At 41.2% G+C, this 22,756-nt stretch overlaps 1 protein-coding gene across 1 annotated transcript in view; it reads left to right on the forward strand.

Annotated features, from left to right (window-relative positions):
* The window catches only part of MYO3B (myosin IIIB), a 410,735-nt gene that overhangs the window by 128,302 nt on the left and 259,677 nt on the right, over nucleotides 1-22,756 (forward strand). Inside the window, exon 8 of the mRNA XM_043573368.1 lies at nucleotides 7,377-7,442. Coding sequence (XP_043429303.1) covers nucleotides 7,377-7,442 — 66 coding nt within the window. The remainder of the gene's footprint in view (nucleotides 1-7,376; nucleotides 7,443-22,756) is intronic.

Consider the following 22,756-nt stretch of genomic DNA (forward strand, 5'->3'; position numbering starts at 1 on the left):
GTTTATTTAACTGCATGGTAATGATTTATTTATTAGTTATCACACTTCAGTCTTGAGGTCTTCCTCTCTATATCTATATTCTCCCTCTTCCTTAATACCCTTCTCATCTTACCATCTGGTGTGTATACCCTGTTTAGGACCTGCCTTAAAGTTCACAACTTCCAGGAAGCTTTTCTTAATTAACTCAGTGTCATTGAGAATTTTTTACTCAGCAGGTCTTTGGTGAGTGTGCTTTAGGGTTTGGGGACTTCATTTTGCACCTTCTAAAAGTATTGCTTGCTAATTGTTTTTCTGTCATTTTTTCCATATATGTTCTCTTAATTCATCTTCCAATATAATGGACTCTTCATGAGATAAAAATAAAGAAGACAGTGATGAGTATTGACATTGAAATAGAACTATCTTTTTAAAACCTAACAGTTCCACTTTCTGTTAGATGTTTTCAAGAAAATGTCTTAAACCCACCATGCATATGTGTATAATGGTCCTGATACCAGATAATGTCTATAATGCAGTTTTAATCATGATTTATTTCCTCCTTTGGTCAAATATGTTCAGGGATCTGGGGGCATTCCGGCTTCAAAAGCAGAGAGATGAGGCTTATATTATTAAATCCAACCCAAATCACCACCCAAAGGGACTCTCTGTTCCTCAAACCCTGCTTGTGTGTAAAATATAGTTAGAATTTGCTCACATCCAAAGGTGCTGTTTCGCTTTGTCTAATTTTATGCTACTTTGGGGAGCAAGTCATATTTTGTTCTGGCATCATTTCTTGGCTTACTTACTGTAGATGTATGTTTGTGTGCATTCATTCATGTAGTCATTCATTCAGCAAAAATTTATGGAGTGCTGCTGTGCTGGGTACTGAAGATGCACATGAAGCATAAATAGGAGCAGTCCAGGTAGACAAATTGGGGATAGCACTCTAAACGGAAGGTCTAGCATATGCAAAGGCCCTGAGGCATGAAATAATAGGACCTGCTTTAGGAGCTACAAGTACTGTGCAATACACTACTGCATCATCAGGTGCACATGGGGACATGGTTTGAGATGAGATTGGGTAGATAGACAGGCAGGGCCATTTGTATATCATGCAGAAGGGTTGAGGTTTTTTTTGTTTTTTTTTTTTTTAATCATGCTGGCAGTGTAGATCTACTGAAAAATTTTGAGCAAGAAAATAACAAGGTCAGATTTGTATGTTATAAAGAAATTCTAGCTGCCAAGTGCAAGATGGATTAGAGAGAGATGAGGATAGAGGGAGGGAGAAAAAGGAGGAGGCTACTGGAATAGTCTGGGTGTGAGATGATAAGTGACTGAACTAGGACATGAAAGAGGAGATGAGGTGATTAGAAAGGAATTTAGGGAGTAGAATTGATAGGACTTGGTGCTCAATTGATGTATTAGTTTTCTATTGCTGTCATAACAGATTACCACAAATGTAGCAGCTTAATGTAGCACAAATTTATTGCCTTCTAGTTCTATAGATTAGAAATATGACATGGGGGGCGCCTGGGTGGCTCAGTCGGTAAGGTGTCCGACTTCAGCCCAGGTCATGATCTCACAGTTCGTGAGCTTGAGCCCCGCGTCAGGCTCTGGGCTGATGGCTCAGAGCCTGGAGCCTGTTTCTGATTCTGTGTCTCCCTCTCTCTCTGCCCCTCCCCCATTCATGCTCTGTCTCTCTCTGTCCCAAAAATAAATAAACGTTGAAGAAAAAATTTTTTTTAAATCAGGGTGTTGGCAAGGCTACACCCCTTTCTGGAGGCTTTAGGAGAAAATCGGTTTCCTTGTTCATTCTGGTTATTAGCAGAATTCAGTTCCTTGTATTTGTAGAACTGAAGTCCCGTTTGCTTGCTGGGTATCAGCAGAGGCCCATTCCCATCTTTTGGAGGCCTCATGCATTCTTGGGCACCTGACACCCTTTCCCTGCCTTCAAAGACAGCAGTGGCAAGTAGAGTCCCTTTCGTATTTCGTATCTCTCCTGCCTCTTCTTGTGCCTCTCTTTTCTGCTTTAAAAGGCTAGAGATTAAATTGAGCCCATGCAGATAATTCGAGGTAACCCTTCATGTCCTTAGCCTTAATCACATTAGCAAAGTCCCTTTTGCCATGGAAGGTAGGTATCGTGTTCATGGAGTACGAACCTATGAACATAGTCCACATAGCATGTGGCCTTCTTTGGGGGAGTCATTATTTTGCCTTCTCCAACTGGATGTAGGGTTACGGGAGAGGATAGAACCCAAGTTTCTGACTTCAGCAACCAAGAGGAATTTAGATTTGGGGGAAGAAGGTAAGTTTGGTTTTGAACATGCTGACTTTAGGATGCCCTTGTGATATTAAAATGGAGCATCTAGTGAATATTTGGATGCACCAGCCAAAAAGTAGAGGAGAAATCAAGGCAGGAGGTAGAGATTAGAGAACTGTTGACATCTAGTGAGCCATCAGTGAATATGTAGGATGGGAAGAGAATAGGGCTAAGAACAGAATTCTAGGGCCAATAATATTCTAGGTGCACCAGAGAGAGAAGTACTCACAAAAGGAACTCAAGAATAGCCTCTGGAGTCTCAGTTTCTTGTAACACTTTCCTTCCTTCCTCCTCTACCTGGCCTGTTTTCTCCTCATTCCCTGGTTTTCTGCCTACTTGTAGTATCTGCTTCCTAAAACTTGAGCTTGCACATTGTTCTCCATGGCCTCTCCCATCTGTCATCACAGATCTCTTAGCTTCAGCTCTCATTACTAGGCTGCTTCATTCTCTTGTTTGTTTTGTGTTTATTTTTTTAGTTCAAGGTGGGGGGAAAACCCTAAAGAGAATCAGATTGACCCATATCATCATTTTGCATCATGGTATGGCAGGGGCCACCAGTTTAAATTAGGATTGGCTGTCCAGAGGCCAGGTCCCCATCCTAGTCAGCTGCTTCTCTGTTTCAGGAATGAATTCAGTTGGACTATTCAGAAAGCCTCTTCCCACAGAGGCTTTGTGAGAAGAAGGTTAACTTGATCTCCATTGTATTTGCTGGATCCAGGATTATAGTGTCAAAAATGGGTATATAATAGGTTCGGGACTCTCTTTACCATCACCCCATTTGCTTCTAGCTTCATGTAGCCTTAATGCTGTCTGTACGCAGTAAATCATCTTTATAGAAATTGAATTTGTGGTCCAAATCACAGGAGTAAAATCCAAGCAGGCAAAACTCAGTTCAACTACAGGTTTCCCCTGCTATCCAAAAGTAGAAACCTTTCTTAAGCCAAAAATAGTGTAAAGTGAAGAAGCAATTGCCATTAGTTTATAAAGAAAAATTTTTGAGCATTCCCAGACCCAAGATAACCCCTTTTAGGCTGTTCTGATGCCTTAGGACACATGTTGCTAATGGGTGCACAAAATACATTGAGATAAAGTACAGATACTCACAAACACAGTTCAAAGCTATGGCAGCTTGTTGCTGAGAGGCTGAATGTGGTTCCTGGGGAAGGAGCTTCATGGGGCTTCTCCGGCTGCTTGGGGTATGCCCCAATAATGGCTTGCTGCAAAACAAACACTGAACACTGAGTTCACTTTTTGCCTTTTTCACGGAAGCAAAACGTATGTTTATAAACATTATCCAAATTAGAGCTGGTTATTTAGATTCACAGTCCTTCTAGTCACTCACCATTCATACATTCTCTAGGCTCTTAGTATCCATACACATACGTGAGCGATGACTCTCCCATCACACTGAACATGAAGCATCTCATCTCCTTTCAGAAAGAGATCCTCTGGGCAGGGTTGCAGCTTGCATCTATGGTATTGACAGGAGCCAAAAAGGGACCATTGTTACTATTTGGTCCTCCTCCTGGATAGCAAGAGGACTGGAATTTATATTGCCAGTGCAAACAAAGTACCACAAAGCCTTCAAATTCCTTATAGATTTCATTATACACAGATAATAATCTTTCACAAGATCTGTATTTACTGAACCTAAGTATGATGGATCGACTCCAGGAAAGGCAGGGCACCTACCTACAAGGTCAAATGAGCTCTGAAACCAAATTCCTATGAAGCCAAGCTTCAAAGAAGATGTTTCCTTGTATGGGGTTCATGTGAGGTGAGCAGGGATTGGTGATGGCCTGGGTGAGAGGTGATCTCTTGCTACTCTCCTCTGTGCCCTGCAGAGGTTTAGGCCAACTCATAAACCATAGCCCTGGCCTGTAGTTCCTACTGATAGCTGGAATGAAAACAGGAGAGTGCAGTGTTTTCTACACAAGAGTGGACATTCACCATCCATTTCTCCAGTGGACTCTTGCTGGGTCATTCTTTAATTGCAGCATAGGGCTGTGCCTTCATGCTCAGCTGGCCAATGTTGAGCCTACTAGGACTGTTTTAATCAAGTCTGTTTATTCTGTCTACAAGTGACTTCTCGGTCATGGTTAACTGCTGTAGGGGTGAATTAAGTTCTATTAGCAGTAAATTGCTTAAGCAACTCTTGTCTGTGGAACTGATCTCAGTGAGAGCAGAATGAGCAGAAAACCTAAGAAGAGCAATAGAAGTTCAAGATCTCAAAAGGGCTCTAGAGATGATGTAGGATAACCTCACCAAGAGATGCTACACTGAGGCTGACAGCTGGGGCCTCAAACATCTGGAGCCAGTAAGAAGAGGTCAGCCAAATTAGCATTGAAGCAGAAGTTATATGATGGTGCTTTTGTTATTTAAAAAATATAAGGGAAAGATAAGGGCAAATATTGTTGAATAAAATGAATGCGATAGAGGCAGCCTCCAAAATAACTGAAGGGCAACCTTCAGCTACTTACTCTTTCTCTGTGGTCACACAGATAATTTTCCTTTGGGTCTTTGAATCAGAAGATCTGAAGGATGATTAAATTCTTATGCAGAACAGGGAAATCATATGCTTCCTCTCTTATCATTCTTCCTTCCCTCATGCTCTCTCTTCAGATCCAAAAGAATCATATAGTCTAGTCTCAAAAAATTACTCATGTTCTTTGAACCTGCCAGACTCTTTTACACTTCTGTGACTTGGTACATGTTGTTTCCTGAGCCTGTAGTGGCTTCCCTTTCCTTGTCTATCTTGAAAATTCCAACCTAATCATCAGGGGCCAGCATAAATTCATCTTCTTTAGAAAGTCTTCTGGGACTCACCAGATTAGGTAAGTTGTTCCTTAATTGTGCTCCCACATATCTTTGTGTGTGTATTTTTCTATCATTTGTCAACTTATGTTATAATCATGTGATAGGATAATACTCTGCAATATTACTGGCTCATTTAGGATTAATTGCATTATAACAATGGCTTTAAAAAGGTGGAAGTTTACTTCTCTGTCCTGTTAAGAAATACTAAGGGGAAGCAGTCTAGAGCTAGTACAGCAGCTTTGCAGTGTCATCATGAATCCAGTTTCCTATCTATCTTCTTTGCCATACTCAGCTTATAGCTCTCATTTTCAAGTTTACCTCACATCCAAAATGGCTGCTCAAGCTCCAGCCATCACAACCATACTTCAGGAAGTAGCAAGAAGGAAGAAGGAAGATGTCCTGTCTCCCCTCTTTTAAGAAGGTTTCCTGGAAACACTGTAGAACAGTTTTAGTTATATATAATTGGCCTGAACTCAGTCACATGGACACACATATAGCTGCAAGAAACTCAGGAAAATGTATCTTTATGTGGCAGCATTGTGTCAGAATAAAAATTGTACTCAAGGAAATGAGAGAAGAATGGGTATTGAGAGGCATGTTGCAATCACATTATCTAATGCATTTTTTTTTTGAGACAGAGAGAGACAGAGCATGAACGGGGGAGGGGCAGAGAGCGAGGGAGACACAGAATCAGAAGCAGGCTCCAGGCTCTGAGCCATCAGCCCAGAGCCCCACGTGGGGCTTGAACTCACGGACCGCGAGATTGTGACCTGAGCTGAAGTTGGACGCTTAACCGACTGAGCCACCCAGGCGCCCCTCTAATGCATTTTTTTTTTAATTTTGTCATTCTTGCTGCTTCTCATTCCTCTACCTGTTGAAGCTAAGCAGCCTGTGGTTTTAGGAAGCGGTTAGAGCCCAGGTGAAAACACACATAATGGGTTTAAGGTATACAGTCGTAATTCAAATATGCAGAAATGTAAACTTTCTCCATTTGCTGAACTTGATTTGCCCAGAAGCCCCTACTTCCATTTATGACTAGAAAAAAAATCTTACCAATTAAAGGTAATGTCACTTCTATTTTAAAATGTAATCTCTTTGGGGACTCTTGATGACAGAACAAACTGAGGGTTGATGGAAGGAGTTGAGTGGGGGAGATGGGCTAAATGGGTGAGGAGGGCACTTGTTATGATGAGCCCTGGGTATTATATGTAAGTGATGAATCACTAATTTCTACTTCTGAAACCAATACTACACTATATTTTAATTAACTAGAACTTAAATAAAAATTTGAAAAAAGAAATCTCTTTGGATAAATATTCAGCCAAATGCAGGGCTCTTACCGTCCCTTTATTCTACCTTCTTAGCAAGAAGTGGTCTGGTTACCAGAATCTTTCTGCATCTCTCGGTTCTCTTGGACCTCCAATACGTAGTTATATTAGATGTCTGTCACACTCTCTACGCAGGGACCCCATGGGTCTGGAGCACTGTCTTAGCTGTTTCGCTTTCCCCAGTGCCTATCGCAGAAGTTGACATACAGGCAATAGTTAAAAATTTGATGAATTTGAGTGTATTTTAAACGCATCACATAATTAATTCAAATGGTAGCATAATGATCTGAAAATCCTTGTAAAATTTCTCTAAAGCCCCTAGCACTAGGTTTATAGCATTCTTTCTTTTAAAAAAATTTTTTTTTAATGTTTATTTATTTTTGAGACAGAGGGAGACAGAGCACGAGTGGGGGAGGGGCAGAGAGAGAGGGAGACACAGAATCTGAAGCAGTCTCCAGGTTCTGAGCAGTCAGCACAGAGCCTTATGCAGGGCGCGAACCCACGAACCGTGAGATCGTGACCTGAGCAAAGTCGGACGCTTAACCGACTGAGCCACCCAGGTGCCCCTATAGCATTCTTTCTTATGACATTAATAATACTCGGCTCTCAGTGATGGTGGTTGTGTGCTTGCCCTTCATTAGTGTCTGCTCCCTGAGGAATGTTCCTGATCTGTGTAACTCTCACAGGTCCTGCAGAAAACCATGGGCATTGTAGGCCTTGAGTCAATGAAAATGAAGGACTAAATGAATAGGGGCTGGCACTTTATAATTTACCACTAATGAATGACTCCCACCTGGGAGGAAACAGATTGGATTTTATCAGAGCTATTTAGAACAATATCAGTAAAGACAAGTTGATGTTTTGCCTTTAACTGAACACTTTTTTTTTTGGTTAAAAAATAAATAAATAAATAAATTGCTTTTGTTTTTCAGAAATCCTCCACCCACTTTACTTCATCCGGAAAAATGGTGTGAGGAATTCAACCACTTTATTTCACAGTGAGTATTTCTTCCACTAAAAATTGCTTATCCAGCAAGGCCTTGAACAGTGATTGGAAATCCAAGCTGTGGAATTTACTTGGCGCTAGAAGTTGTTATGCCTTTTAGCACATTACGGCACAGAATTTGTTCCAGTGAATGATGGAAGATGCCTCTGCAGAATTTGAAACATAAGGAATTCCATTTGACTTTTGGCTGTAATCAGTCCTTCTGATCATGTGGATCACATTTATCTGAGAATCTACTCTGTCCTGGAGCAAATGTTGCCAGTGGTCTTTTTAATAAGGGAGGAGACTCAACGTCTAAAACTGTGATGCCCAGGGTGCCTGGGTGGCTCAGTAGGTTAAGCATCCGACTCTTGATTTTGGCTCAGATCATGATACCACAGTCTTGAGATTGAGACCTGCATTGGGCTCTGCGCTGGGCATGGAGCCTGCTTAAGATTCTCATTTCCCCTTCCCCTTGGCCCCTCCCTGCCCATGTGTGTGTTTTCTCTCTCTCTCTCTCTCTCTCTCTCAGTCTCTCTTAATAAATAAATAAATAAACAAACAAACAAACTGTGATGCCCACACTAGTCCTAGAGAAGAGACAGAAGGTGGCAGTGTTCAACAGAAGCCTTGCAGCTTGGAAGTTGGACTTTTCTCTAGGATCTGTGGTATGAGAACACAGCTCCGGTTCCCAGGATGATTGAGTAGGCAGAGTAGGATCTCAGGCTTGAGAACAGCCTGGTGAACAGCCCCAGCCAAGGGCTCAAGGTGGGGAGAACAAGATAAAAATCCATGTGATGGATGGTGTACCTGATGGGAGCTGTGTTACCAGGAGCTAGGCAAGATAGAAAGGGACTAAGACAGGAGCAGAACCACCAATAATACCATTAGGATGGTGACTCCGTGCTGGGAACATGAGCTTTTGGCTTGGCCCCTGGGAAAGGACCACACTGCTTCCAGATCTGGGGAAGATACTCACTTTGCTGGAAGGGACTATGTGACCCCAGGCTCAAGGCCTGGTGAACTGTGGGGTCTAGACCAGGCATTACAAGGTATATCCAGTGCATAGGAACTGGGAAGAGATGTGCTCAGTGTCTAGGAGATCACACCAGGTGTTCAGAGGTCATGGAAGAGAAAAGAAGTGCCCCAAATAGCTAGTAACCAGGAAGTAGCAAATGGTCAACACAAAATTTTCTAACTTCTATCTGTGTGCATGCTTAGCTTCAACAAAGAGGCAGGACAATGAAGAAAACTGGGTCCCTTCATCATCTTCCCTACTCAGTCACAATACAGATCAATAATTCCTTATCCACAATTCTAAAATCCAAAGAGCTCTAAAAAATGGAAGTTATTTTTGTACTTGACTCATTTAGCTACAAGTCCTGACCTTATGTGATCTGACTTGGTGGCAACACATGACCTAAACTGAAATGAAGCTATTTATAGTCATTATTTATCTCACTCAGTGTGAATATTCATGTGAATTGCTGCAGATATATTAATGTGTTTGATTACAGTGTGCTGCCCCAGATCCTGCTGGGGAATGTTACATAACATACAGTAAATGCACTGGTTTACTTTTCTAAAATTTGATAAAATTCTGAATTCTAAAGCCTATTTGACTCCAAGGGTTAGTAGAAAGAGCTGTGAACCTATATTTAATTTTTGTTTCACATGCAGCCTAGTTCAAGGTCCTTGAAATTGTTTGCTTGTCCAGCCCCTCCTGGATCTGTGCTGTTTTCGTCAGGAGAGAAGAACAGTAATGTACTCTCAAGAACTCTACCAAGCAAGGCTGTATTGGAATGTGACCATATAGTTCAAGGCTAGAACATTTCCTCGCCCCTCCAGCCCCCACTCTGATGCTTCTGCAAAGCCGGCAGAATGCGGAAGCAGCCACAACTTAAGGGTGGCAATGTCAGGCAATGGTGAGAAGAACAACAGATAGAGCAGGAGGGATGATACTCATGTAGGAGCAGAGGAAGAGGCACTCCCTGGAATTTGGGAGCCAAAGGAGGAGGTCAAGGGAACTGGAGAACTAAAGACACCTTGGTGTCTGGGGGCACATTTCAGATCACCCCAGGGAGAAAAATCCAAGGGCTATGGTTCCAGTGATTTTTGCTAGCAAGGCTGGATTTAAAAAAATTTCCTTTTCATTCCATTGCTGCATACAGATTCCCTTGATTGACCTTCTCAAAGCTGTTGGCCTAGAAAAATCCATTACATATTCACAAAAATGCCTTCCTAGACCAAGCTCTTGTGATGCCTCTAAAATGTGACTTGACTCACCAAATTTTTATATTCTGTATATTTTTTCAAGAGTGTATTTGTGTTCTTTTAACATTTTTTAAATTAAAATTTTTTTTTGGTTATTTTTGAGAGACAGTGGGAGCAGGGCAGGGGCAGAGAGAGAGGAAGACACAGAATTCGAAGCAGGCTCCAGGCTCTGAGCTGTCAGCACGGAGCCTCATGCAGGGCTCGAAATCATTAGCCATGATATCATGACCTGAGCTGAAGTCGGACGCTTAACCGACTGAGCCACCCAGGCGCCCTGTATTTGTGTTCTTAAACCAAGCACGGTATTGCTTAGATGGATTTGGGAATAGAGGTACATAATTTATGATGAGGTTGGGACTTTCAGGGTTAAACAGTATAGAAATCCCTCCCTACTACTGATTTTTCTCTATGGCAGATCCTATTACACCATTTAAGTGTAATTTAAGTCCACTTAAGTCTGCTTACGTTTTCCCCAACTCTGAGATTTCTTGATGCACTCGTTCTGATTTGCTTTAGACTTAGAAGGGTCTTGATACTGGAATGGAGAACAGAACACAAAAACTGGTGCCTTTAATATGCATACTATAAGGCACAAAGAAAAATATCTTGTTGAAACCACAGGAGAGGGAGAGTCTGAAAAGGTTCTAATGAACCAATGAAGGTAAATAGAAATTAAGTGATTGTGTCCTTTACTACTAATTTAAGATATGGAAAAATGTCATCAATCTTCTCTTTATTTAATGAGTTGTCCTTAGTGGTTTTATTAGTGAAAATACTATATATTATAGTTGTTCATAGATTCTTTCCTGACTTGAGCCACCAATCCTGCTTTCCTCATAACATCTTAGATTCCTCAACCATGAATTCTTTTTTTTTACAAGATTGTTAGAAAGATGAGTCTCAAGATTAGAGGCTGATTATTCTATTTTATATATTTAGGTAGAAACCTGCCCACTATTCCCAAATAATAACCTTTGGTTTCATAGGTGAGCCTGCATACCGTAGACTGCCATTACTCAGCCTACCAAATGCAATTTGTCTTTACTATTTCATTCTGTTTATTCAGATCTCTAATGAAATACAAACAGTGACACTCACTGAGTTAGAAATGTCTGTTTAGAGAGCCTTGGTTTGCTTTTATACTTATCTTGCCCATATTGGAGGAGAGTGATAGATGATTAAGACTTTCAGAGTATATTAGTGGGAGTGGGGTGGAGAAGATGATTTTCTCATAATTTTAGGAAAGGTGTTTTTAGCTTGAATTATTCAGTTAATTGCTTCAATTCCCATTGTAGAATGAACAATGCATTGTATTAAAGTAAATAAATGAATTCTTTCTGAAGAGCAAAGAGGACTAGAATTCTTTCACAGCTTTAAAACTTTTAATACCCTATCATCATGTGGCTACTAAACCATAGCAGAGGTGATTCAGTAATTTTGATCTTTCTTGGCCCATGTTTGTCTCCACTTACCAAAGAACCTATATGGCTTCTCATTGATTGCTGCAGTGGTCTGAAGGGATTAGTCTGGCTGTAGCTAGTGATTATAGCTTGTGTAGACAGGGGACAGGGTGTGTGTATGTGTGTGTGGGGGGGGGGGGCGATGGGAATGAGAGAGGGAACGAATGTGCATGAGGTAGCAGGGGAGGGGCAGGGACAGCATGAGTGCTGGGATGTGGCTTGGTGTTTTTCAGGTTTCCAGCCTTAATTTGGAGATGCTAGGAGAGATTTAAGAAAGTCTGAATCCTATTAGTAAACATGTATTGGAGTTAAAAGAAAAGAAACGTCAGTTTGGTTCTGAACCTTTGGTCGTTAGTGATAATTGACTAATTTATATGAGTTAGTTATGCATTTGTCAAAGCTTGACTCCTGACAGCTTAGTTAAGATAAATTAAACATGATGCTCACATAAATTCTACACTGCTTTTTATCCATATGCTAGGACCCTGCCTGATGTTTTTTGTCACCTCTGTAATGTGTGGCTGGCTTTGTAGAGATTTCATTATCAGCCCTTTCCCCTATGGCTAAAGCTATTTGCATAACAAGTTTATCTGGTTCAAATTTCAGCCAGACTTCTGCTTTGTCAGGAGGCTCCTTTCAGAAGTAGCCTTGTGACCAGATAACAATAATTTTCCTTTGCCGACTTCACCTTCATCCTGAAGGATGTCTTCCCCACCCCCCCCACCCCCCCAGTTCAAACTAATTTCAGGTCTTTGGACCAAACTATAATACTTTCCCAGTTATTGGCTAATTAGGTATCTGTGAACTATGCTTTTTCATGTTGCCTCTAAAACTTTCGAGGTTTTATTAGGAATTAATTTTAGGAAGTTATCATCAGTGGCTCCTGAGCTGATTGGTGAGACAATAAAGAAGGATTTCTCCCAGGCAAGGGCAAATCTACCAGGAGCACGTTGGCTGCTCAGCTTAGGCTTTAGTGATGACCTGAGCTATATGGCCTGCCACACACACTGCTTTCTTGGGTTGGCTGGCTTGAGAGGCTAAGCATGTAGGTCTGTTTTCCAAAGTGGGCTTTGTGGCTGAGCCTTGCCATTTAGCCATGAAATGTAGAGGCAGCCTTTCCTATCCCTCCAAATGACATTCAGTGGCTACAAGCAGTTGTACTGCATGTTAACAAGGTGAGATCACTCTGAGCTACAGAACTGCTAAAACTAATGGGTATTTGCATAAATTCATTCTTTAAAAATTGAAACTCAGAACTGGAACATTGGCTTTTCTCTAGGCCTAAACCATTTTGGGGCGGTTGCTTCCTTGGCATTGATTGTGTTTCCTTGAAGGCAACCATTCTTAGCTCTTTGCCATCCTGCGTTTTGTGGCAGCTTAATTCCACGTGGTTTTTATAATGTCAGTGAACATTATAAAATGTCCTAACTCAGTGATTGATTAAGCTCCACAAATACTCTTGGCTTGTTAAGTCTTGTTAGATTCTCAGGTGGCCATGCAAAGGGTTAATATTTCCTGGAAGAGAAGGATACAATAGCCTTTATTTACATTACTTCACAAATTGGTAATATTAATTAAAATGAGCAGTGGTATCTCTAGTGACAGACTCTCCATTTTAGATTTATTTAGCCAATGATTAGCTGTTATGGCTTCTTGAATTAATTAGCATCTCTTGAGCTACAGGGAATTAGTGAATTAATAAAAACTCCTGAAGAAGCTCAAAATTAAAAAAAATTCTAGTTTAAAACCCCCCAAATTCTTCTCTCTCCTCTTAACATATATTGATCAATATACTTACAAATGCAACCCAACTTCTTTTTCCTTTTGAAAAATTTGGATTCTTTCCTCCTCATAAAAAGAACAAATAAAGCTATGTGTTTCAAGGTTATATCTCCCTGAAGAGGGTCTAATTTAGATTACCTAATAGATCATCTGAAGAAACCAAGGGCCCAATTTGATCTCACTTAGACCCTACTTATAAACTCAGCCAATGAAATATGATTTTCTCATGATGTAAATCAAGAAGTGGTTCATTGTAATTTGAAGTTTGAAATATGGTACAGTGTCCACAGATACTTGGAATATACTGTTATCGTAGGAACCTTGGCAGTGAGGGTTTTAGCCTGATCTAAAAGAAGCAAAAGGCACAGTAAGGTGGATAGACCATTCTCTAGGCAGCATATTCTATTGATTTCCCAACAAATGCTGGGTTTGGATCTTGTGAGAAACCAAACCTGTAGCATGTGTCCTAGAGTTCACATTAGTGCTTTGTAGCATATTATGTTAGGTGACTTTTAGTTAGGGTTAACCTAGATGATGTTCTGTTTACCCCATACTGGTTTTTCTTTTTTTAAATTTGTACTTGAATTTCATAATATAAATCAAAGTGCATCTGCAGTTGAAGTAAACAGAAGTAATGGTGAGCACATGGTGTGTGGGGGACAGGGGTAGGAGAAGTGGGGACATGGCTCATAGCTCTGCCCACAGTCTGTTCCCCTCCATCACTCCCCAGAGTGCCACCTGGTTCATCGAGAAGAGCAGTGTGTGCATTCAGCTGTGTCACTTGCTAGCTGTGCAACTTGGGGGAAGATATTTAACCTCTCTGACCTTTGGTCCTCATTTGTCAAGCTGAGGCAGACGACCTGCCTCATAGATTTACTGTAAGGATCAAATTATATATGTGTCTGTAGAACCTGGCAAATAACTCTGACTCATGCCAGGCTCTGTTCTCTACATGTCCTATAATTCAGGTAGTTCTCATAGTTCTCCATTCCCTTCTCAACAACAACAGTACCACCCCTCAAACTCAACCTGAGAGAATCTGCTCCAGCAGGGGTCAAAACAGAAGCAGTGGATGGAATGCAGACTTACCTTCACCTCTTTGCCTCACAAACAGCCCTACCTCCCACACCTATCCCAGGGCACATCTTGTCCAGACCCAGTGCCTCTGTCTCTGCTGTCAGCCAGCCAGAAGTTTCTTCATGGGGAAGGAGCAGTGGGACATGAAATGGATGGCTGGACCCTGAGAGGTAGAACCCACAATGCTTGGCAACTATTAATGGGAGAAGACAGGTGCTACAGGAAAGGATGAGTTAAACATGAGGATTCTAGTATTTTCAGCATGAGAAAGGGTCTTTTTAGAGAATACACATTGGAGAGATAAAGAGCATTAGACCTGAAGTCAGGTTGTATTCTAACATTTCCACTTAGATTCTTGACCTTGACCAAATTACTTCATCTTTCTGAACCTCAGTTTCCTAATCTGTAAAATGGGAATACTAATATTTATATGATAACCATTTGGGATTAAGATCAATTCTGCTGTGATAGAAAAATCCCAACTAACAGTGACTTTAATAAGGTAGATTTTTATTTATTTCTTACATGAAATAAGCTGGAAGTTAGTCCACATAGGTACCACTAATCCAGCAGGGCATCTGGCAGCCACCTAGGCTCCTGCCCTCATGCTGCCCCATTAAGTGTGATTTCCACTTCCAAGGGTACCTCATGAGCCAAGATGGCTGCTATAGCTCCAACATTGACCTACTTATTATAGCCAGCTGGAAGGAGAGAGAAATGAAATTTTGCTTACTTTAAGAAAACTTTTGACCATTTCATGGAGCATATCATTAGCTACAACTCAATCACATGGCTACAACTAGCTACAAAGGAAGCTAAGAATGTAGTCTTCTAATGGGGCAGCCCTGGGCCCAGGCTAGTACCAGAACAATATCCTTAAGTAGAGTGGACAGTGTACAGACAGGTTGCAGTCTGAAATCATGCTACCTTATAGAGTGTTGTAAGAATTAAGTGAGATACAGACTGAGAGTTCAACAATTGTGAGAAATATTTTAACTCCATAGTGGTACCATCAAAAGAGGTGTGAGAGTCAGGAAGGAGAGCCAATAGCATCCGTAGGATGATAAGTCACAACAGAAGTGGATCATGAGGAGGGGCATTCATGATCCTCACTGAGGCTGATCTAGGGCCTCAGCGGGATGGGGAAAGTAAGGACAAGTAGAGAGCTTGGAGGGGCCAGGTTGACACCCTTCCTGGATCTTCTCTCTCTCTCTCTCTTTTAAATTTATTTATTTATTTTTGAGAGAGAGAAAGAGACAGAGAGAGAGAACAAGCTGGGGGGAAAGGCAGAGGAAGAGAGAGAGAGAATCCCAAGCAGGCTCCCTGCCCAATGCAGAGCCCAATGCAGGGCTCAATCCCATGACCCTAGGATCATGACCTGAGCTGAAATCAAGAGTCAGATACTCAACTGACTGAGCCACCCAGGCGCCCCCCTGGATTTTCTCTTAAGAGCTGTGATGTTCTTCTGGTACAAGTGTGAAGTTCCCGGCTTCCTGCCTGATCCTCTACTCCCTGGCTACTGTAGTTTCCACTGTGGAATTTCCACAGGCTCTAGTGCAGAAGGAAATCTGGCTCTAGGTCAGTAAGAATTTTAATTAAAAATGGAAATGAAGGCTCATGTCACTAGTACTACATTATTACAGGCCACTGATGATTTCTGGCAGGGATAAAAATAACAGACATAGCCTGTTGGCACTAATGAGGAAAGGGCTGATTCGTTTTTTTAAATAGATTCGAAATTTATAAGAGTGATATTAAATATAATGAGTAATCATAGATTCTCTTGATCTTCCATCTCCTTTTGGATATGTGTGCAGCTTCCAGCCAACCTTCTAGTATTATAATTTGGAATCTCCTAAGGAAATAAGGAACCTCATCAAATACATGACATAGGTATCATACCAGGCTAATGAGTGGGGGAAAAATCCCATAATTGGTTTCTGAAATTTTTTTTAATGTTTATTTTTGAGAGAGAGAGAGAGAGAGAGAGAGAGAGAGAGAGAGAGACACAGCATGAGTGGGGGAGGGGCAGAGAGAGAGAGGGAGACACAGAATCTGAAACAGACTCCAGGCTCTGAGCCGTCAGCACAGAGCCCAATGCAGGGCTTGAACTCACAAACCATGAGATCATGACCTGAGCTGAAGCTGGGCGCCTAACGGACTGAGCCACCCAAGTGCCCCCCATAATTGGTTTCTAATATGAAGGACTATTGAATGTTTCTGAAAGAAGAATTTTATTTAAAAAGCTATTATTTTAATGAATAATAGAAATTCTTGCCTTTAAGAGAAGCCCAAAGCTTAAATCCTTAGGTTCAAGCAGTGTTTCTCATGCTTGTACAGAATGCTTGGCTTTGATCAACCCATGTTATGGTTTGAATTATGTCTCCTAAAACTTCATACGTAGAAGTCCTAACCCTCAATATCCCATAATATGACCTTATTTGGAATTAGAGCCATTGCAGATGTAATTAGTTAGAATGAGATCATACTGGAGTAGGGTGGACCCCTAAACCAGTATAACTGGGAAATTTGTACACAGATATGCACACAGAGAGAATGCCTTATGCTGCTCTAAGCCAGGAAACAATTAAAATTAGGAGAGAGGCCTGGAACAGATCCTTTGGTAGCACCTTTGAGGGAGCATTGCCCTACCAGCCTTGAGTCTTGACCTCAGACGTCCAGCCTCCAGGGCTGTGGGACAATAAGTATCTCTTGTTAAGCCACTCAGTTTGTGTTACCTTGTCACAGCAGCCCTAGGAAACTAATACAGTCCATGACTTGGTTGGTATATGACCTTAACTCATTTAATCTCTCCAAGCTTCTACTTCCTTAGCTGTGGGTGAGGATAGCAGTGTCCACCTGTTTACCAGTGAGAATCAAATGTAAAAAATATATATATATATATAAGTTTATTTTGAGAGAGACAGAGACAGCATGAGTGGGAGAGGGACAGAGACAGAGGGGGAGAGAGAGAGAGAGAAACCCAAGCACAGAGCCTGATACGGGGCTTGAACTCACAAAACCGTGAGATCATGACCTGAGCTGAAACCAAGAGTTGGATGCATAACTGACTGAGCCACCCAGGTGCCCCAAAATATTTAATTCAGTAGAACATCGTCACAAACTCAAGTATTAGTATTATATCATAAGGCCATAGTGTTTTCTTCCTTATTTGCTTCCTTATTTGCTTCCTTCCTTGTTTCCTTCCTTCTTCCCTTTTATTTTTTTAGAAATATGTCTCAGATACTAAGGGTTTATGTTAAATTCTTCCCAAGCTTATTGCCCAATTGTAGAAGAGGGGTGTTTCTGTCATTACCAATATTTTCTGACTTTACTGAGGACTTCAAGAATCAAATACATATTCTGTGCTAAGATGTCTTGGTCATATGTGTCTGTCTGAGAGGAATAAACTATATACAAAGAGATGGCAAATTGGTGTCATCTCATATCCCAGGATGGTCCACCTGATTGCTAGAACGCTATATTAGAAGCATTCTGCGTCTGTGTCCAGGATAGAGGATCATGATCACTTAGAGATATTTTCTATGACCCTGAACTGGATATCTGTATAAAGGTAGCATATACTTTTGTGAACCTATAATTCATTTTTCTTTTTAATTATAGCCAAGTTCTATGTTATGTGTAAATCGTTGTTCATGGCAAAGCTCATTTAGCCAAAGAAAGCTCACATTCAACCAAATCAAGTACAGCCTAAAAGATACCCGAGAGTTAAAATAAAAGTAGTTGAATAAATCTGGGGTTGTCTGTGTGAGGAGTACAGATAATATTAGTGGTAAGATTTATTTAAAGCGTGCTATGTGTCAGACACAGTGAAATGCACTTTACATGCATTATTTCAGTGAATCCTAACCCCTGCCATATGAGACAGGTTATTACTGGGAAAGTGAACCTCTTAGAAGGTAAGTGACTGTCCTGATGTCTCACAACTAGAAACTGACAGAGCTAGGATTCGAATCAAGGTCTGTATCATAGTTCAGTACCCAAGGTCATGTTGCTGTATGGTGTGTGCATGTGTGTGTGTGTGCATATGTTTAGGTGAAATTCACATAAACATTGACCATTTTAAAGGGAACCATTAAAGGGAATGTGTGATTCAGCACATTCACAGTTTTGTACAACCACCACTGTCTAGTTCCAAAACAGAGAATGTGTCTTTTTTGCTTTTATTCCCAATATTCGGCACATTGCTAGCACATGGCAGGAGCTCAGTAAATGTCAGTTCCTTTTGAAGAACTAAAAATTGCAGAGAGGAGGTGATACCTTCAAAAGCATACACAGCAATATGATGGACTTGAGTTAGAAATTGAATATTAGGACTCATGGTCTTTATAAATCTCTCCTAACTGCAAACATAATATTAAGGAAAAGAATATGAGGCAAAAAAAAAAAAAAAAAAAGGTCAAATGCACTCCCCCAACGTACTTGCCCAAAGCAAAAATAAAAGTTTAGGTATCAGAAACATGATAAGTTTGTTAAAAGTGGATTATGTAGACATTGTTAACTATGGGTTCTTCTTTGGTTGCTTTGAATACATGAAAATGATGTCAAAATAAATCATCCCTGGCAGTCTCAGTGATTATATTCCTTTCCAACAGCTTCTGCCTATTGTACTTCATTTCGTACCCCCCTTCCCCATATCCCCCTGCCACATCACTTGTCCTGTTTTCCACCACCACCTACTCTATCTCCTGGTTCAGAATTCCAGGGAAAGGTTGAAGAGAAGTCATTTCTGAACCCAGGATTAAGATAAACACCTATGTCTTCATGGCTCATGAGGTTTCAGGACCATGGTCAGTGACATGACATTCTACAGTTTGACAATTTGCTTCTGATGTAAACATTGGCCTGCCAAGGCTGCCTTAGGGGAATATGCAGGTGTGAGGGGTGAGAATCAAGATGTGGGGGGAGTTTGACACCTATGACGTAGACTTTGCTTCCTCTATAAAATAAGAGCAAGGGCACATCTCACAGCTGCTAATCTTGGCCATATACATTATTAATACATTCTTTGCACCGGTAGATATTAATTACCAAAAGAAAACAACTTAGGGTGGTGGAAAGCAGAAGAAATTATTGGGGAACTTTGAATTTGAAGGATTTTTGCCTTTAGATGTTTCCAGGCAAGAATATCTGTCAAAGGGGATCTTTAACTTTATGCTTTTCCAAAAATGTAACAATGACAGGCCACATATAAAAAAGAAAGGCCCAGGGGTGCCTGGGTGGCTCAGTCAGTTGAGCATCTCACTTCAGTTCAGGTCATGATCTCATGGTTTGTGAGTTCGAGCCCCACGTCGAGCTCTGTGCTGACAGCTCAGAGCCTGGAGCCTGTTTCAGATTCTGTGTCTCCCTCTCTCTCTGCCCCTCTCCCACTTGTGCTCTGTCTCTCTCTCTCCCCAAAATAAATAAGCATTAAAAAAAACTTGTTTTAGGGGCGCCTGGGTGGCGCAGTCGGTTAGGCGTCCGACTTCAGCCAGGTCACGATCTCGCGGTCCGGGAGTTCGAGCCCCGCGTCAGGCTCTGGGCTGATGGCTCAGAGCCTGGAGCCTGTTTCCGATTCTGTGTCTCCCTCTCTCTCTGCCCCTCCCCCGTTCATGCTCTGTCTCTCTCTGTCCCCAAAAATAAATAAAAACATTAAAAAAAAAAAAAACAAAACTTGTTTTAAATAAAAAAGGCCAAAAACATTATACTAGGGAAGGAAGGAAGGAATCTAGATTCTAAGATCAGAGTGGAATGAAAACACAAAATGCTCACTCAGCTAAGCTGAAGTCCTAAATCTGCCGGGATCAGAAGCAAGCAGTGATAGCTGGAAGTTTGGCTCCTGTGGTTCAAAGGACTAAGAGGGCTCCAAGGAAGACTGTCCAGAGTTAGACTCCTGCCTGAAGCCAGTGTGTGGAGTAGTTCTTGTTGGCTGATGAAAAGCTGAGGAAAAGAATGGGATAAGGATAGGTCATATGATCCTGTGCTCTGATTGTAGCAATTTCCTCTGTTGTTCTCCAACACCTAGGGAGGTGCTGACCATCAGTCAGGACTATGGCTCTTAGGCAGCTTCTGCCTGAGAATGGTAGGATAAATAAGTGGCTGGGCCTTCTGCTGCCACAGTGATGAGCTCTTTCATATACCTAATAAAACCGTGGGATAGGAGCACAAAATTCCATTCTAAAAACTGGCTCTGGGCTAGAGACCTAGGGAGCCAAGAAGACACAACCCCGAAGTCATTACACTAAGAGAGTAAGCACAGAGAGAAAGTGAGAGGGAAAGGGAAAAATTCTCCTCCTCCTCCTCAAAGTGAGCCTGCCAACTGAAATTTCAAAACACACAAACTCTAAGGCTAACAAAGACAACTTGCTGGCATCACAAATGAAGCAGAAATTCATTTGAAATGAAATAATTCCGTAGAATATTTTCAAAGTGTAACTGTTAACTGTAAGAAATGACTTGGGGTGAAATAAATCTAAGTAGTCATAAAATTCAGGGGGGACAGTAGTATTCAGTTCGTGGTTAAGGCATGCATAGATTCTTGTGCTCAAAAAGAGGATAGAACTACTGGAAAGTTTATAGTTCAGCAAACATTTTAAACATGTAGGATAATGACTAAAATTATTTTTAATAATTTAATGACTAAAACCAGAAAACAATGTCTGGTTTCTAAACCAACAGAAGGATAAAAGGGTCTCTAGGAAACTTTTATCCAGCAGAAGGCAGCAAATGAGGAAAAAAAGAATTAGAGGGAAAAGGTGGTAAGCAGAGATTTCTACCCATATCACACAGTGCTTTTGAATTATCAGGCAGTTTTCCGCAGCATCTCGAGTCCATGACCAATGATGTTTAACAATTGTCTGGGAGGGGCTAGGTGCTAATTTGTATCATTTACTGATTTCCGTGGTATAAAATACCACCCCCCCCCCCACCACCATGGCCAATTTCAGGCTACCAATGTAACATCCATCAGTTCACAAAATTCCTGAAAATGTAACAATATCTAGGGAACCTTGTGCATGCTGGCTCCAGCACATGACTGTTTGGGATAGATAGGCTTTTCTGTATGGTCTTCATTCTACATATAATTTTTGATAATAAAATAAAAATTAAGTAAAAATTCTCTGCATTTTACTTCTTTAACTGAAACCATATGGAAATGTATTGGGGAAACAGGACCTGGTGGCATTTTGTTATTAGAATATTTATCATACAGTTATTGAAGGTTTGTAATTTATGATCCTTGCTTTCAGAGCCAGATCAATAAAGAGATAAATGTCCTCAGCACAATAGAATTTATATCCTCCACGTGATAATTGACCACTGTGTCATACATTCAGTCATTCATCTCATTATCTGATATAATGAGCAGAAAGTCCAATATGTATATGATTTATAAATGTACATTAGTGTGAAGCCCACGACCTATCTAACCTGTTACCTGTCCCTTGGCAACATAGTGTACACAGTTGTCTTCCTCCAGCAATAGGATCCCACAAAAAGGATTATCCACCTTTTTTAAAAATATGTATTTTTGAGAGAGAAAGTGTGAGTGGGGGAGGGGCAGAGAGAGAGGGATACAGAGGATCTGAAGCAAGCTCCGTGGTGACCCCAGTGAGCCTGATGTGGGGCTGGAACTCACAAACTGTGAGATCATGACCTGAGCCGAAGTCAGACGCTCAACCATTGAGCCATCCAGGTGCCTCTGTCTATCTTTCTTTTTAACACTAGACGTCTATCTAATTAGAACAGATAGGGGAAATGCCTGAGCTGACATTATTCCTTCTCTTCCTTTTTTCTTTCCTCTTTCTCCTACTTGTGGGTTCCTAGTCCTAGTCCTATTCTTTTCTTTTGTCTTGTCTTTTCTCTTCTGTTCTTTTCCTTTTCTCTTTCTCTTTGTCTCTTTCTTTCTCTCTCTTTCTGTCTCTTTTTTCTGTCTGTCCTTTACACAGAGCACAAGTGGCTTGTCCTAGAGTGTGTGTGTGGGGGGTGGGTAAATGGTATTGAAAGAGCCTTTCATGTCACTGATTTACTACTATGAGTAGATTTGGCAACACAAGTCATTCCACATCACCTGTCTATGCATTTCACTGAGTTACAGTAGCTTAAAGCTCAGGACACAGGAAGTCTCAGAAAATGGAAGTAGCATATTCCCAGGAGAGAGAGCGAACAGGGAAATGAAAATGGGAAAACAGAAAGCTAACCATTTAGAAACCTATGCATAGAGTTAGTTCACTAACAGTGGGAGTAGGAGCCATCCCAGCCCCCGCCCCCTTTCTCTCTCACCGCCTGGGAACATTTGTTGCCTGCAACGTCTGTACTTTGCTTTGCAAGGGTTAATCAGAGGGCCTATTATTCAGCAAATTAAAGGCTTGGCTGCCTGAGAGTTCCTTTCATAAAGGATTAGGGTCTCTGATGAGGCTTTGATGTAATAGATGGAGCTGTTCTGCTCCTTCATGTTAATGGAAGAGTGTTAAGGACTCCCCAGGCTCTCTTTGGCAGTTGGTGTCTTTACTCTTTCCCTTGCCTAAAAAAGAAAAATATTTTATCTTTCAAAAATTTAGTGCTTGAACAAGGCACTGGATTGACGTCCCCAGGGGGTGAAGTGTTCATTTCTTGGCCTAAAAGCACAGAGGCTCAGCACTAACTGGCTTCCTTGGGTGGCCACTTCCTTGGGAAGAACTGTCTATCCAAAGTGCAACAGAAGCAGTCATTTAAGTATTGCAGTTCATTGCCC

The sequence above is a fragment of the Prionailurus bengalensis genome, chromosome C1, assembly GCF_016509475.1.
Source record: "Prionailurus bengalensis isolate Pbe53 chromosome C1, Fcat_Pben_1.1_paternal_pri, whole genome shotgun sequence".
NCBI lineage: Eukaryota > Metazoa > Chordata > Mammalia > Carnivora > Felidae > Prionailurus > Prionailurus bengalensis.